The sequence below is a fragment of the Doryrhamphus excisus genome, chromosome 21 (genome assembly GCF_030265055.1).
Source record: "Doryrhamphus excisus isolate RoL2022-K1 chromosome 21, RoL_Dexc_1.0, whole genome shotgun sequence".
NCBI lineage: Eukaryota > Metazoa > Chordata > Actinopteri > Syngnathiformes > Syngnathidae > Doryrhamphus > Doryrhamphus excisus.
This window is the reverse complement of record NC_080486.1, coordinates 11378693-11393407: the sequence shown is the minus strand read 5'-3', so window position 1 is coordinate 11393407 and position 14715 is coordinate 11378693. Positions and strand designations below refer to the sequence as shown.

The window sequence follows — 14715 nt, the reverse complement described above, 5'->3', positions numbered from 1 at the left end:
TTATTGTTCATTTTAACGATTCTGTTCTCTCTCAAGTCTCCTTAGAACGACTCCATGCCAAAGCTCATGAAGTGCACAGGATACGACTATTACTCCACACAATTGGTTGAATTTGGAGCCATAATTCCCCTTATTGTCTATGATTTTCTAATGCAGATGTTGACAGGTATGTTCTAATTGTCTAATAATGGGGTGTGTTTTTTGTAATGTATCCTTAAAAACAGCAAAACTATCCTGTAATATAGAGGATCTTTGTGTCGCATAAATATATTGTTGTTTTACTATGTATTTTATATATGACTACGAATACATCGTTCATTCGGTACATACTGTATGATTAGCCATTGTGTGATTTGTCGACCCCTAGCGGCCATAGCGCGCCCTCGTTTCTCGAGAGTCACGTGGTTTCTCGGAAGGGACTTTGCATAGCAGAGCGCGCCCACGCCCCTCAATGATACAGTACAGCACAAACAACGACGCGCACCGGAGCACTTGGAGTTGACGAGGTAAACGACACTTTAATCCACTTCTTACTTTTGTCCGCCATAGTTTATTTGACACATTATGTGACACAAATGTGTCACACACTCCTGGCTGTTTTTGTTGAGTAAAGTTAGTCGATTGTCGATCAGGTGACTGTTGAATGGTATGACCCATAACGCGGCCATTAAACATGTTTGGCGCTTGGAGGAAATGGGTTGTCGCTGTGTTTTATTCATTTATTGACTTAATGGTTTGTGTAAAAGAGTTCACTAAAAAGCCTCCTGGGACCATGGCCGCGGGCAGGATGCGGTGCACCCGCAAACTCCGCTCCTGGATAGTGGAACAGGTGAGGAGAGGGAGGTGACGTCACTCCGTAGCTTCCAAATAAGATAACGCATTGGCTTCTCGTCGAGTTATGTCCTAATCATAAGTTTTTACTTTTTTGTTCCCCAAATAAGGTTAGTAGCGGTAAATACCCGGGACTGGTGTGGGACGATGAGGACCGAACCATGTTCCGCATCCCATGGAAGCACGCTGGCAAGCAGGACTTTCGCAAGGATGAGGACGCCGCCATCTTTAAGGTCAGGAGGTGATCTTGATCATGTCACTTTAAAAGATCATGTACTTTAAAAGCAACTGTTCCTCTGCTGGTCCCGGCCCAAGTACTGCACATACATTGTGCCTCAACAGCAAAATGGAGATATTAATGTTGTCAATCAATCATGTGGTGCAGGCGTGGGCCGAGTTCAAGGGCAAGACGGCCGACAGCAACCCGGCCGCCTGGAAGACGCGTCTGCGCTGCGCCCTCAACAAAAGCCCAGAGTTCAGCGAGGTTCCGGAGCGGGCCCAGCTCGACATCTCGGAGCCATACAAGGTGTACCGCCTGGTGCCCCTCAAAGAACAAGGTGAGTCCATGCCCACACCGGCGTTAACCACTTTGAATTCTGTTGGAATTACGTTTTAAATAACTTATTCTATTACCAATTTTATTTTTTGTGTGTGGCGTAATTAAATGCGTACATACGTTTTGGTCGCACACATAAAATATCTAATATGTAAATAGCTAATTTATACTTTCATTCATTTTCTATTGCTTATCCGCACGAGGGTCGCGGGGGTGCTGGAGCCTATCCCAGCTGTCTTGGGGCATGAGGCGGGGTACACCTTGGACTGGTGGCCAGCCAATCACAGGGCACATATAGACAAACAACCATTCACACTCACATTCATACCTATGGACAATTTGGAGTGGCTAATTAACCTAGCATGTTTTTGGAATGTGGGAGGATTGAACTCCTACCTGTGAGGTCTGCACGCTAACCACTCGCCTACCGTGCAGCCTAATTTATATTTTAATATGTGTTGTAATTTTAATGCATTACATGTTTTTATATATCGTGGCTCTCTGTTATTACATTTGTTTTTTGGGGTCCATAATTAAATTGTGTGTGTGTGTGAGAAGGGATCCAGATGGCAAAGAGGAAATGCCGAGAAAAAGCCAGCAGAAGATGCAAGAGGAGGAGGAGCAGCAGCAGCAGCAGCAGCAGCGACGAGACGGAAAGCGTAGACATCACTCACATGGAGGAAAAGAAAATGGAGGATGTCAAAGTTGAGCTGGTAGGGAAAATAAAACTGATTAGCTTCCTTTCGTTGAATGAGGGAGTTGTCGCTGTTAGCATGCTAGCATGACAAACTTGGTTTGTCTCAGGATGATGATAACATACTGGAGAGCAACCGCGTCCCGCAGGCGGACGACGCGGTCCAGCTGCTCGGCTTGGTGCAGGAAGGCGGTGAGTTGGAGACATTTTAAAGGACATGAAACAAAACAGTTGACCCGCTCAATTCTCGCTTCCCTGCAGCACTAAGTGAGATCCAATTGGACGTCCGGATTGACGAGAGTGTCCCGCCTCCTCAGGAAGGTAAAGAATTAATCTGCGAATTTGGCTATCTGCATAAAATATATGATCTATGTTTGTCCCCTTCAGACCAGGACTCATTGCACGTGTCCGTTCACTATTTGGGCCAGGAAGTGCTCAAACGTCTGATCCACGGCCCCGATGTTAGGGTCCTCTACGCGCCACCGTCCCCTGCTCCACCCACGCCGGCCCCCGCCGTCTGCTTCCCACGCATCCACCTCCCGGAGCCTGTGCCCTCGCTGTTGGCCAACAAGGAACTGGGATGGCTGCACAGGCTTCTGTCCCACATGACAAAAGGCGTGGCGCTCACCTCCACGGCGCAGGGCGTCTACGGCAGGCGCTTCTGCCAAGCACGTGTCTTCTGGACTGGTCCGCACATTTCCACATTGGGGTTGCAAAAGATGGAGAGGAACTCCGAGCCGGTTTTGCTCTTCAGCAAAGACGTCTTCAAGCAGCGTGAGTGTGCTATTAGTGTACTGTATCCCATATTATAGTACTGAAATCAATACAGAAATCATTTGCTGCATCACGCCATTTTGTGTGTAAATGTGAATGAGCTGTGTTTGTTTGTATGTGTATCCAAGAAGCGCTACTAATGTATCACAGATGACAACATAACGAGTAGGACAGGAGGACTGTAGCTCCGGTCAGCCTATTAGCAGAAGAAAAACAACACACAGCCTGTAGGTCTGTAGGTGATGGCTTCAATTTAAGATGTGTAGCGAAGCCTGGGGCTTCAAAAGCGTGCCTCTTCTCTCAAAAGAGATATGGTAGATTTGTAACATTTGCTGTTCTTGTTCATTATTACATAATATTGTATATTTGAACTTTAAACAACGCCAAGTTTTCTTCCAGAGCTGGATGAGTATCGTTTGAACGGCCACGAGGCTCCTCAGTCCAACTTCACTCTGTGCTTTGGAGAAGAAATAAGCAGCTCAGACGAAACGTCCACAAAACACATCATTGTTAAGGTAGTTGAACATCAATGATGTCACTTCCTAATCCAGCTTCTTTTTTCCGGGTTAACGAAGAAACGCTGTCTTCCTCCTGTGTAGGTCACTTTGCCATGGGCCGAGCAGCAGGTCCAAAACACTCGCACCATCCTGGAGTCCTTCACCTTTCTGCCGTCTTCGCTGGACGTGGTCACGCTCAACCTAGTCGCCGTCCCAATCCCTGAACTCACAGCTTGAAGGTTTTTTCTTTCTATAGTATTCATTTCATCAAGTTTGTGTGACTGAAATGACAATCCACTACAAGTATAAAACCGTGCACATGGTTGTTTGTAAGCTGCTCTGAAATGTTACCATTATGCTGTGTTAACCCAGCACACAGTCATATACTGTACCACTAACTGAATCAGCAGGGGTGTCCAAAGAGAGGCACTGGGGATATATTTGTCTTTATTGACCCTCAGCATATTATTAAAAGAATAATAAATTGATGAGGTACGAGGGTAGGCTGAAAAGACCGATGCCACAGTATTACACATTAGTATGAATTCCTACTGGGGAGTGGTGGTTTAATGCCAGGGATCAAAGGAGCTGGTGGAATGTCACTGTTGTTATTTTGTGCAGCTTGTCGGAACGAAATTGTGTGTGTGCGTTGCAATGAGTCAGTCCTTAAACTGAGGGCGGTGTCGGCTCGCAGCACAATACACACACGGTTACTATTTGCAGTTAGTGCTTAGATGTTTCCGTTTGCCGGTGAGGCCAGCTCGGCGATCTTGGCGTTCACTTTCTGATTGGTCCAGTCTCGCGTGATGTCATCCAGGTGGCTGTCAAAATCCACCAGGAGAGCGTGGTCTCCCGAGTCCAGCATTTGGCTGGCGATGGCTCGGGTCTCCTCCCACTGCCTCAACATGATCCTGGACAGGAGAAATAAAAGACGTAGAATCTTTAGAAATGTAGCCGTCACGTCATCAACCTTAAACGTTTAAGGTTCTTCTTACGTGTGTTTGTCTTTGAGCGTCCATCTTGAGTCTCTGCGCTCATACATGACAATGGGAGGGACGCGAAAGTCTGGCGACATCTTACTGCCGTCGAGCTGTACATAGTGACAAACATTCCATATACATTTGATAAACGAGGTACAGGTCACAAACCCGGTCCTTGATCTGACTTTGGACACCCCTGTCTTAAAGGGAAACCGTAAATATTGTGTTGTACGCACCATCAATAAAACTGCACCATCAAACTGCTCTGCGATCTTATCAGCTATTTTCATGGCTCCTTGTGTTGGGCTGTCAAAGGAAGGGGGTTACAAAATTAAATTAGAACCGATTATCATAGCGCCAACTTGTGGTTGAGACTTGCCTACTGTCTGATGCGCAGGCATTGGCTTGGTAGTATCCCACAATCCTCTGCTGTGTTTGTGAGCACCACACATCCACCTGCAACAAGAGTTGTGTGTTATGCTCCAAACACAAGTATTGGATGGAAAATGGTGTGTTCTTGCCTGTGTTAGGGCCAGCTGAGTGATGGGAGCCAGAGACAGATGAGAGTGAAGCAGTGGCACACAGTCAGACACGCAAACAGCGCCCCCCGCCGGGCTAGACGACAGCAGCAGCCCATTGACGCTGCACCGGGGAAACAAACAGGCGTGCAGGTACATCTTCACATAAGCCCGACAGGACAACTCCACCTCGCCCATGATGGACGCTGTAACGAGGGCACAAAGATTGTATAAGACCACATTTTATCATACACGGCCATTGCAGCTCCAACAACGCTTGTTGGCCATAAATGACTCATACTGCACATTAGCACTAGCATCAATGCTTATCAAAGCAGTGAAAGTAGTATTACCTCAAGAGGGATACAAAGAGCAACGGAAATGCGTCGGGTGGCCTTTCGCCTCGAAATTTTAAGTTTTTAAACAAATGTAACCATTTAATTTCATCACCCAAGAGCGAACAAACAAACGGGTCTTCTGTTAACAGCGACTGAATGCAACCGTATGGCTAATGCTAACGGAGGGCGGGGGTCGATGCTGTTAAAGCAACGATTGGTCGAAACAATGCTGTCCTCTTACTTGATTGGAGGATACGCCTGTCGATCGTTTCCTCGTCTTCTTCGGTGGTATTGTCATTGCCTGCAGTCCTCTGCCAGTCTTTTTAGTGGGAGAAGTATCATAGTCTGTATCGACGTACTGAAATGACGATTTTTATTTCACAAAGTATTTTTTGAGTAAATGGATCACAAATGATTACTTTTCAAAAAGATTACAAGGGTTAGTACAAGACTAAGGTTGGAAAGAAATATGTAATATGTAGGCTAATACGAAGAGTACTTTAAAGGATCAGTAGATGGCAATGTTTTGCTAGTTTCTTTCTACTACTGTACTTATGTTCTGCTAACTGACGAGCATATGTGCATATGGCGTTCGTTGGTCAGTTTTAGCATACTACTGTGTACATTTCTTTTCGAGAAAGTGCTGCATGTATATATGGCGTTAGTTTGCTAGTTTTAGCATTATACAGTGTACATTTATATTAAAAGTGCCCAAGTATAACCTAATAACGATAGCATGTACCCTTCTGAATCACAAAAGCTGTAACTTAAACGAAAACTTAATCTAAATGCAAAGACCAATTCCAATGTTAAACCATTTTAACAATGTATTCCATTAACTTGTACTGTAATACCATTAGCAACCCGAATCGCTGTAATAACAACGTTACGCAATGCGTGCACAACTTCCGCTGACGAATTTTCAAAATACGATCTCACTTTGCTTGCCCCATTGCTCGCCTGCGCACCAAATGGTCCAGTACGCCAAACCTTGCTTTTATTTTGAAGCCGGGGTTATTGCCCGATGTTCGCTTGATCCTTGCCCCACAAACGGAGACCCGGGCAGGGTGTTCTCCCGAGCGGACTGAGGAGGATTCAGCCCGGATGCAACCAGAGCTCCACCATGAGGCTACGTATTGCTGGAGCCGTGCTGCTGTCAGCGGCCGCCTACTACGTGTACCTGCCCCTACCGAGCGGCGTGAGTGAGCCTTGGAAGCTGATGCTGCTGGACGCCCTCTTCCGGAGCTGTGTGCATGCGGTGAGCATTGACATGACAGCTGGACAAATATTGGAGGGGGGGTCAGTGTGATTCACTATGTGGTTCTAGAAACCAACGAATTAAATGCTTATCATAATGTTATTAAAACAGGTTAACAGTTGATTTCAACTAAATAAATAATATGCAGTTCAGAATAGTAACAGCATATTACATGGGCCCAACATGCAGTTTAAATTTAACAGCTGTTAATTATGAGCTAAATAACCACATATTTTGATGTCAAGTAATTACATGAAGTACACATGCACTGACTGATGTTTCTATTAACTGAATAGAAAGTCTCACATAGAAATCACACAATTTTTGTATAAGACTGGGAAAGTGTGGATACTGTACATTTTACTGTACATTACTGTCACATGACCCTGATTCCACTGCAGCCGCAAGATGACCTTTAACCTGCACTTGCACTCCTTAATGGCATTACCCTTTCAGCCACCTGCTCATCTTGTTCTGCTTGAATGCCACTCCACCGGTTCATCCCGCCTTGCTAATTATTCCCTTCCCACAATGCACCTCTGCATGTAACAACATGAGTCTTTGTCTCCAGGGCGAGGTGGCCGAGGCACTGGGTTTGTGCCATCATGTGCACTTCCTCAACGGGGTGGTGACCTGGCTCGAGGTGATCGAGGCGCGCTCCAGCCCCACTGTGGAAGTGAGCGACGCCCTGCTGGGAGGCGTGTCGGCGCGGGTCTTCCAGGCAAAAGGGGGCCAGAACCTCAAAAGGGGGATTGTTTACTTCCATGGTGGGGGATGGAGCCTGCTCAGCGCACGTGAGTAACAGCAAGCATGTAGCTAAACACGCACAGTGCAAAGGTCAAAGTTCAGTTTAACCGGGTTCTGCAATTTGTAAGCATGGCAGCCAGAGGTCGCTGTTGCACCTTTAAAAAAAAAAAAAACATTCACGGCCCCATCATCACTCTTCTTCCACAGGGATGCGATCATATGACCTTCTATGCCGCAAGATGGCGGAGGACCTGGACGCCGTCGTGGTGTCAGTGGAGTAAGCATCACAGCATACCATAGGAACCACTATGCAAATATGCCCCCTAGTGGCTGCAAGAGTGACTGACACGCTTACATGACATTGCTATAGTTACCGTCTGGCCCCAGATGCGGTGTTCCCGGATCAGTACCATGATGCGTTAGCGGTGGCGCGAGCCTTCATTTCCGATCAGGTGTTGGAGCGCTACCATTTGGATCCGGACCGGCTGTGCATCTCCGGAGACAGTTCTGGAGGAAACCTGGCGGCGGCTGTTGCACAGGAGGTAATCAAGGACAATTTTGTCCCATGGTTGCCATTGAAACAAAATAACACCATCCTGTGTGTCATTGTGTTTTCAGCTGGGCTCTGATGACAGTCTCACGGTGAGGTTCAAGGCTCAGGCGCTGATCTACCCGGTTCTGCAAGCACTGGACTTCCACACGCCATCCTACCAGCAGAATCAGGCAGTTCCCATCCTCTACAGATCCCGCATGGCCCATTTCTGGCTCCTCTATCTGGGCGCCAACCCCTCCCTGGAGCCTTTGCTGCTCGCTAACAACCACAGCGCCTTGGATCAGCAGGCCATCAGCGCCGCCACCCGGTCCAAGCTGGACTGGACCGCTCTCCTACCAAGTGAACATAAAAAGAGCTTCCAACCGGTCGTCGTGGAAACTGGATTGACAGGGTTGCTGGACGAGGTGCCGGCGCTCCTCGATGTGAGGGCAGCACCACTGCTGGCCGAAGAGGCTGTTCTCGGTAAGACGCCCAAAGCGTACGTGTTGACGTGTGAGTACGACGTGCTGAGAGACGACGGCTTGATGTACGCCAGGCGGCTGCGAGACGCCGGCGTACCCGTCACCAGCGACCACTACGAGGACGGGTTCCACGGCTGCGTGGCATTCGCTTATCTGCCTGTCATGTCGAGCGTCGGGCGCCGCAGCATGGAGAATTACATCCGATGGCTGGACCAGAACCTGTAGGTGAACCAAAAAACAAAGCTGTTCCAGGGAACGTTCTTTGGACGTGGGATCCACTTCTGTATCACATGGAGAAGAAATGAGGATAATCTCCATCACAACCTATGACATCATCACTTCCTGAGGAGCATGATGACAGATTGATCATCATTTGCAGACAGATTGTACCTACAACCAAGGACACGCCCGTTATAAAACCCTAAATCAACAAAAACACTGAAGTGAACCCAGCCCAAAAGATGATGATTGACACTTTCTTTTTTATTTGATCACTGGAAGCTTCCGGCTTTTTTTTATTTTATTTTCCTCCCTCTTTGTCCAAGTTGGCCTTTAACTTGGAAAGTTAATGTGAAATGAAACAATGAGCCATGGAAATATGCTTTGATGCACTGAACACACACACACGTATACACACACGCACATACTCATATACAGTACATTTCCAGTCTTACATATACTCACACAAACACAGACCTATTCAATAATGTGTGCTAGAGTTCACAGCTGTGCACACTCTCTTTGGAGATTGTGCAATAGTGCACACTGCTTTATGAGCATTTACAACTTATGTATTGTGGGCATATTTAAACGTTTTTTTCTACCTAAGAATCACCACTGAAGGTACTAATTATAATAATGGGTTTTATTCTTATTTTGCAATATTGTCTTTTAATCCTGAGAGCATACACAGTGTGATGCACTTTAATTTGAAATTCGTACTCTGTTTGTATATGTACGGCGCATGCGCCGTAAATACTACAAGTCACATAATGCATTGCAATAGAGGCAGTCTAATGGCTAAGCTATATTCCGTTGACAGTAGTACAGTCAGTAATTAGCGTTCATTTAGTTACTTTTAATCAAGTTAAGGTTGTAACTTTATTACACGATATATTAGGAATTATTGGCTTCGAAACACATTTTAAACGCGTCATTTTCTTGTCTAAATTGCCTCGCTAGTTCGCTAGCTTAGCGCTGTTCACTCGCTAGCTTCCACGGCTAACACAAGAGTAGGCGGCCTGGGGGGGTCAGAGGTTCGGCTACCAAAATGGGTGAGTTAACATTTTGTTTTGCTTTAAGTGTAGCGAATAATTGTATATAACGTTGACTACCTAATGTTGAATTTTTTGTCACTGGAAAAGACAAAAACTGCACCACTATGATTCACTCAACATAACACACACCCATCATGCCACCATTTTGGGAACACCTGCACAGCTCATAATGGCGTTTATTGTTTGTGTTTGTTCTTTATTATTTGTTTGAGCCACTTAAAACCTATGTCGCTTTTGAACCTTACTTGACACTGTTATACCACATGCAGCCAGGGTCAAATGCCACTTGTCAAACACAGGGTTCTATGGCCCACCATGATATATGTGTTGTGGTTGTGTGTCCAGTAATGACTACAAGATGACATGAAGACATAACTATGATGTCTCAGCGGGTACCACAAGAACACACTGGCATGTTTGTCTTTACTACTGGCCTTGTGGCTTTACTGGGGGTCACGAAAGGTTGCCCAGGCAGCTGCAGATGGTTTTGAGACTGTGGGCCACGTGGGTCTGGTCGTCAGATCTTTACACCAGTGTCACACGGCCCCCCCTGTCTGAAATATGACTGTGGCTTTGAAAAATGCCGAATGTCCAGAGTGGCGCTGTAATGTGCTGATACTTTATGACCAGACGGCTCTGATCATCTGGAATGGAGCTCCACATGTGTGGCACTGACTAGCAGAAAAGTGGAGCTTTGTTCCCAGTGCAGCTTGTGCAATTTATATCCATTCAAAGTTGAGTGGACCACAGCCTGGAGCTACGCTTTGTTTGGGACTGTTTAGGGAAGCCGAGACCTGTTATTGTTGTCTCTGTCAAAATATGCAATAAATGTGATGAGTGACTGATTTGGTGGCTTGTTGTTGTCTTTCCCTGTCAAGTCCGGGCTCGCAGACACTCGAGATACTCGCCTGTCAAGTCATGTGACCCGAGGAAACGGTCGTGTCTCTCCTGACAGACAGGTTTGGCTCCGCCCATCAGGACGACTTTGGCTGCCGTCGTGGTTTTCCCATCGTGAAGCCTGGCTGGCCATGTGCGTGACACATGGTAGCTAATGTGGGACATGTCCGATCCTCATCGTTTGCAGATGACACTTAATTCTTCTGAAAGATTCTTTGTTTTTTAGGATGTTTCCTGTTGCTGGAGTGTGGCCTGCCAACGCCGAACAAACCACCGCTTTTGTGGCCCGAATGGCTACCTCTGCTTCTTGCTTGACCAGGTAACCTTCATCAACCCTTAACATAGCCTTAAATAAAACACCCCCGTCCTAACCAGCACCCCAACCGTAACCAAAACACCTAAACTTGTGCTTTAAAATGTGCTCAAAACACTGTTGATTGCAGTTTACCACAGGCTGCCCCCTACTTGTATGGAGGCTAAATAACGCCCAGAACACCAAACTATTATTTTTACAATAGTAAGTAAATAATGTCATTAGTTCTCATGAGAACTCTTTTACGTCTTTTTTTTTAATCTTATGGGCAGATTGCGCTTTTATTTAAAAGGTTCACACTACTTTTGTAGAAGAATGTGGAGGTGGGGGATGTTCCAAGGGGCCCCATAGAAGGTTGTGTACCCCCCCGGGCCTCGTTTGAGCTTGTTACACCCCTGCAGCATTTGTCAGACCAAAAAAAAGCAACGCCACTTCCAGCAGCTTCTCGCTGATTGAAAACAAACACATGATTGGGGGGGGTGGTGTGTGCTTGACTCCCTAAATTACTCCCACCTCCACCCTTGCTCATTAATCAGATGAGGAAGAAAAACAGAGGCGGCAGTGAAAACAAGCGGTGAGAATGTGATAGGAAAGCCAGGAGGAATTCACAAGGGAGAAATGTTATCGCTGCAGCTCAGGGTCACATTGTTCACTCTTCCTGACGGGCCCGCGACGAGGGGTGGGGGCCAGAAGGGGGGTGCTGTTTGAGACTGCACCTCCACTTGGGTGATTGTAGACTTTTTTTTTTTTGTTAGCTGGGCTACCATGTGCATGCGAGCTAATTGGACAGGAAATCAGGCAGTTTAACTTTGAATCTAGAATATCCAATCAGGAGAAACAAACATGTAACATTTTGTGACATGCATTGGCAATGGACACTTACTAATTTGCAGTGCAGTTTCTGTCCTGCTGCGACCCCCACTGCAAAGAAAAAAGGTACCCCCAACTCCCAGTTGAAAAAGTCAGTTTTGCTTCAAGACAGATAATTGACCCCCTTGGAATTTTTCCAAAATTCGTGCCCTCAGGAATGTGTATTCTGCCCTTTAAGGGTCCTGCTGGGGCTCCCCACGAGGGCCAGGAACGTCTCCCCCAACCAGATCCCGGCCTGCAAATGAGTCATTTTGCATAAAGGCTGTTGAAAAGTTTTCTGCTGTGAAAAGTGGATAGATTTTCCCCAAAATTGACGCCTCTGGAAAAATGTTTCATCCAACTCCAAATCCAGAAAGGTGTCATGGAAGCAAGATTTTTCTTAAAAATTCACCCCCTTGTAATTTTTTCTATATTCATGCCATAGGGAAAGTGTTGTTTTCTGCCCCTGATGGGTCTTGCTGAGACCCCCAGTGAGGGGCAGGTCGTCTCCCCAAACCTCTGGCCTACATAGTGGAAGACATCTTGCACAAGGGCATGTCTTATGAAAGTTGCTGATAATTGGCCATGAAAAAATGTCATGTGAATTTACAGATATGCCAAAAATCAACCCCTCGCAGAAGTCTAGTTTGCGACAAGACAAAACACTTACCCCTTCTGAATTTTCCTGAAAAGCACATTTGTCTGTGGTTTTTGCCTCCTCTGAGGCAAAAATGAGCAGCAGAGATATTTCTCCAACCACCAGGCTGGAAATGTGGCGTCTCGGCAACATGAAAGAATAATTTTGTGACAGGTGTCGCTTGTGGATTTTTCCACAAATCAATCCCTTACCATGCTGTTTTTTTTTTTTTTTTGACAATTTGGGATATTTGACCCGTAATAAGAGTCAGGGAGGTTCCCCCCACCCTCCCACAACTGGAAAGCAACATGACAGGAAAGAAAATGAGAGAATTCTGCCAAAAGAACTGTCCCTGTGATGTAAGGGGCCTCAGACAATTTAGTCATTTTATCTCAGCGCAAGGTTTTATTTTCACTCCTTTAGCGAGCCTCTGAACTTTACTCCTCATTCCTCCAGTGAAATCAAACAGTACACACACTTGCAACACACACACACACATTTGACCACATGTGGCCCACAACCAAAATACTTGTCGATATGCAGAAAAATAAGTTGGAAAATAACAAGTGCAGGCATGAGAAAAAAAAAAAGACATTTGGAAAGTCCCCAAAAGTTTCCCTGTGTGATGATTGGAGCTTTTCTCTCTCTCTCTGTGTGTGTGTGTGTGTGTGTGTGTGTGTGTGTGTGTGTGTGAGGTATTGTTCATGCAACCAAGGCGTTGTCTTTGGCATGCCAATGAGAAAAAGTTATCAGATGATGTTTGGATTATTTTGCTACGCCAACAAGCTGTGTTTGTATTGCTAAGCAGAACAAATGGAGACTAACACCACGATAAAGACGTGTAGTCGTTGACGTGCATATATCACACTGTTGATCACACTCGCTCGCCTCTTTTTAAAACTGTAAAGGAAAGCCCCGCCCCTTTTAGGTAACCTATCACCGCCCCTGAATACCTGCTGGGGTAATAAGTTGACAAGCGAGTAGGGTTATGTCACAGTGACGTATTAATGATGTCTTAAGAGTAATATGCGTGTTTATGAGAACCAAAACATCACTTTTCAAAGCGGAGGCTTCGCTGCACATCTTAAAATAAAGCTCGGAACTCCGTCAGGCGTGCAAGCTAGGTGACATAGTTAAAATAGTTATTTGTATATTTCTTATATGATGACATGAAATACTTTTTCTTCCCAGTGTTCTTCCTAATGGACAGTTGAACGTCGCGCAAATGGGCACCCTGGAATACACCCCAAAATTTAACCCCCGATTTTTTACTTTGAGGTAGAAGAGAAGTCTCTGATGAGGGCGAGGAAGGGATCACCAACTGTCGTCCTCGCAGATGTTCTGGCAGAGACCGTAAGCAGTAAACATTTGCGCGCCTCGGTTAGCCGGCGAGCTAATCAGCGCAGCAGGATATGCTGCCCCAAAATAAGCTGAAGCTATAAAATAGATACAATGTTGCCAACATGTGGCTTTTTAAGACAAATTAGAAGACGAAGGATGCACTCGTGTACACACACACACACACACGTTGCCCCCTGCAGGCCTCGTAATGCGGTGGAACGGTGTGTAACTTAATCGCAGAACGTCTCCCGTGGGACGGCAGGGCGTACGATCCAGATTGAGGACAGATGTTGCTCATGCTGCAGCGAGCCAGCAGAACCAGGATCCATTTATAGGCCGAGACGGGTTCAACAACACTGGCTGTGCACATTGGGGCGGTGATTGGCTTGGGAGTGGGGGGTTCCAGTGCAGTGGTCCGGCGTGGATTTAATGAAGTCGTAAGGACGACCGTGTTGACACACACTCTCAGTGGGAGTTGAAATGAGATACACAAGTGGTCGTAAACACGTCAGTCACACTTCGCCGTGTCCCTGAACGCCACACAGGAAGTCCAAAAAAAAAGTGCACAGAGCAGCTAGCATGTTAGCATAGTGCCTCATATTTCATTTGTCTGTGTTTACTGCGGATCCGAAGGATGTCGGCGCAGCAGGACCGTAATCAAATAAACATGATAGCAGCAAGCACTGAAAAACGGTTTCCTTCTTGCGTTGTTTTCTTTTTGTGAAATGTTTCTGCTGCTTTCCAAGCTATCATCTTTTTTATATTTGTACATCTTCTAATCGTGAAACACTCATCACGGCTGTTAGCTTATCGATTGTAGTCCTCATGTCCTCCAGATCTTGACTAGTGTTTTTGGATGAGTGCGCTTTATGGAGACCGTACTGAAAAGAAGTACATCAGAAATATTTTCTAGGTACTTTGTGTGTATACATGGCGAAATAGCTTATTGGGGCTAACCCATACACAAGATGTGTTTCTTGTTGGTTTTTAATTGCGGGTTTTTGTTGACTTCCAGCTGCATTATGTCTTTTGTGAGCTCTGTCTTGAGTTTCCTTGTAGCTGAGATTATGTTGTCACCTTCAATGTTTGTCCAGCTCCCCCACGTCTGTGACTACAAGTACTTTGGCTTCCTCCGGTACGAGATGTGCTGCACGGAAGACGACTTCTGACGGTTCTGAAAAAAAAAAAGGTATG

General features: G+C 46.0%; 3 protein-coding genes across 9 annotated transcripts; 2 read left to right on the top strand and 1 right to left on the bottom strand.

Moving 5' to 3' along the window:
• Positions 1-16: 16 nt before the first annotated feature.
• irf9 (interferon regulatory factor 9) lies at positions 17-6190 on the top strand. 3 transcript variants are annotated; one of them, XM_058059442.1, is made up of 11 exons: positions 17-166; positions 368-829; positions 942-1064; positions 1217-1388; positions 1946-2100; positions 2192-2273; positions 2343-2402; positions 2469-2855; positions 3255-3370; positions 3455-3591; positions 4863-6190. In XM_058059442.1, exons 2-10 carry the CDS (start codon positions 674-676, stop codon positions 3587-3589), a joined length of 1386 nt encoding a protein of 461 aa, XP_057915425.1. In that variant the 5' UTR covers positions 17-166; positions 368-673; the 3' UTR covers positions 3590-3591; positions 4863-6190. The 3 variants fall into 3 exon arrangements, with proteins under 3 accessions (XP_057915425.1, XP_057915427.1, XP_057915424.1); XM_058059444.1 differs by lacking the exon at positions 4863-6190 and having other exon boundaries at positions 368-506; positions 747-829; positions 3455-3677; XM_058059441.1 differs by lacking the exon at positions 4863-6190 and having other exon boundaries at positions 3455-3677.
• On the bottom strand, positions 3764-5372 carry emc9 (ER membrane protein complex subunit 9). Its single transcript, XM_058059454.1, has 6 exons — positions 5204-5372; positions 4854-5056; positions 4712-4788; positions 4569-4638; positions 4348-4442; positions 3764-4263 (listed from the first exon to the last, which is right to left on the bottom strand). The coding sequence occupies exons 2-6, from the start codon at positions 5046-5048 to the stop codon at positions 4083-4085; spliced, it is 618 nt and encodes a 205-aa protein (XP_057915437.1). The 5' UTR covers positions 5049-5056; positions 5204-5372; the 3' UTR covers positions 3764-4082.
• Positions 4706-14714, top strand: LOC131108480 (neutral cholesterol ester hydrolase 1-like). 5 transcript variants are annotated; one of them, XR_009120466.1, is made up of 9 exons: positions 4706-5003; positions 6197-6446; positions 7018-7240; positions 7401-7470; positions 7564-7735; positions 7812-9481; positions 10363-10443; positions 10608-10700; positions 14616-14714. XR_009120466.1 is itself a non-coding variant. In XM_058059449.1 (6 exons), exons 2-6 carry the CDS (start codon positions 6312-6314, stop codon positions 8430-8432), a joined length of 1221 nt encoding a protein of 406 aa, XP_057915432.1. In that variant the 5' UTR covers positions 4706-5003; positions 6197-6311; the 3' UTR covers positions 8433-10330. The 5 variants fall into 5 exon arrangements, 1 of the variants encoding a protein (XP_057915432.1); XR_009120468.1 differs by having other exon boundaries at positions 10363-10514; XR_009120465.1 differs by having other exon boundaries at positions 10363-10528.
• The last annotated feature ends 1 nt before the right edge of the window (position 14715 follows it).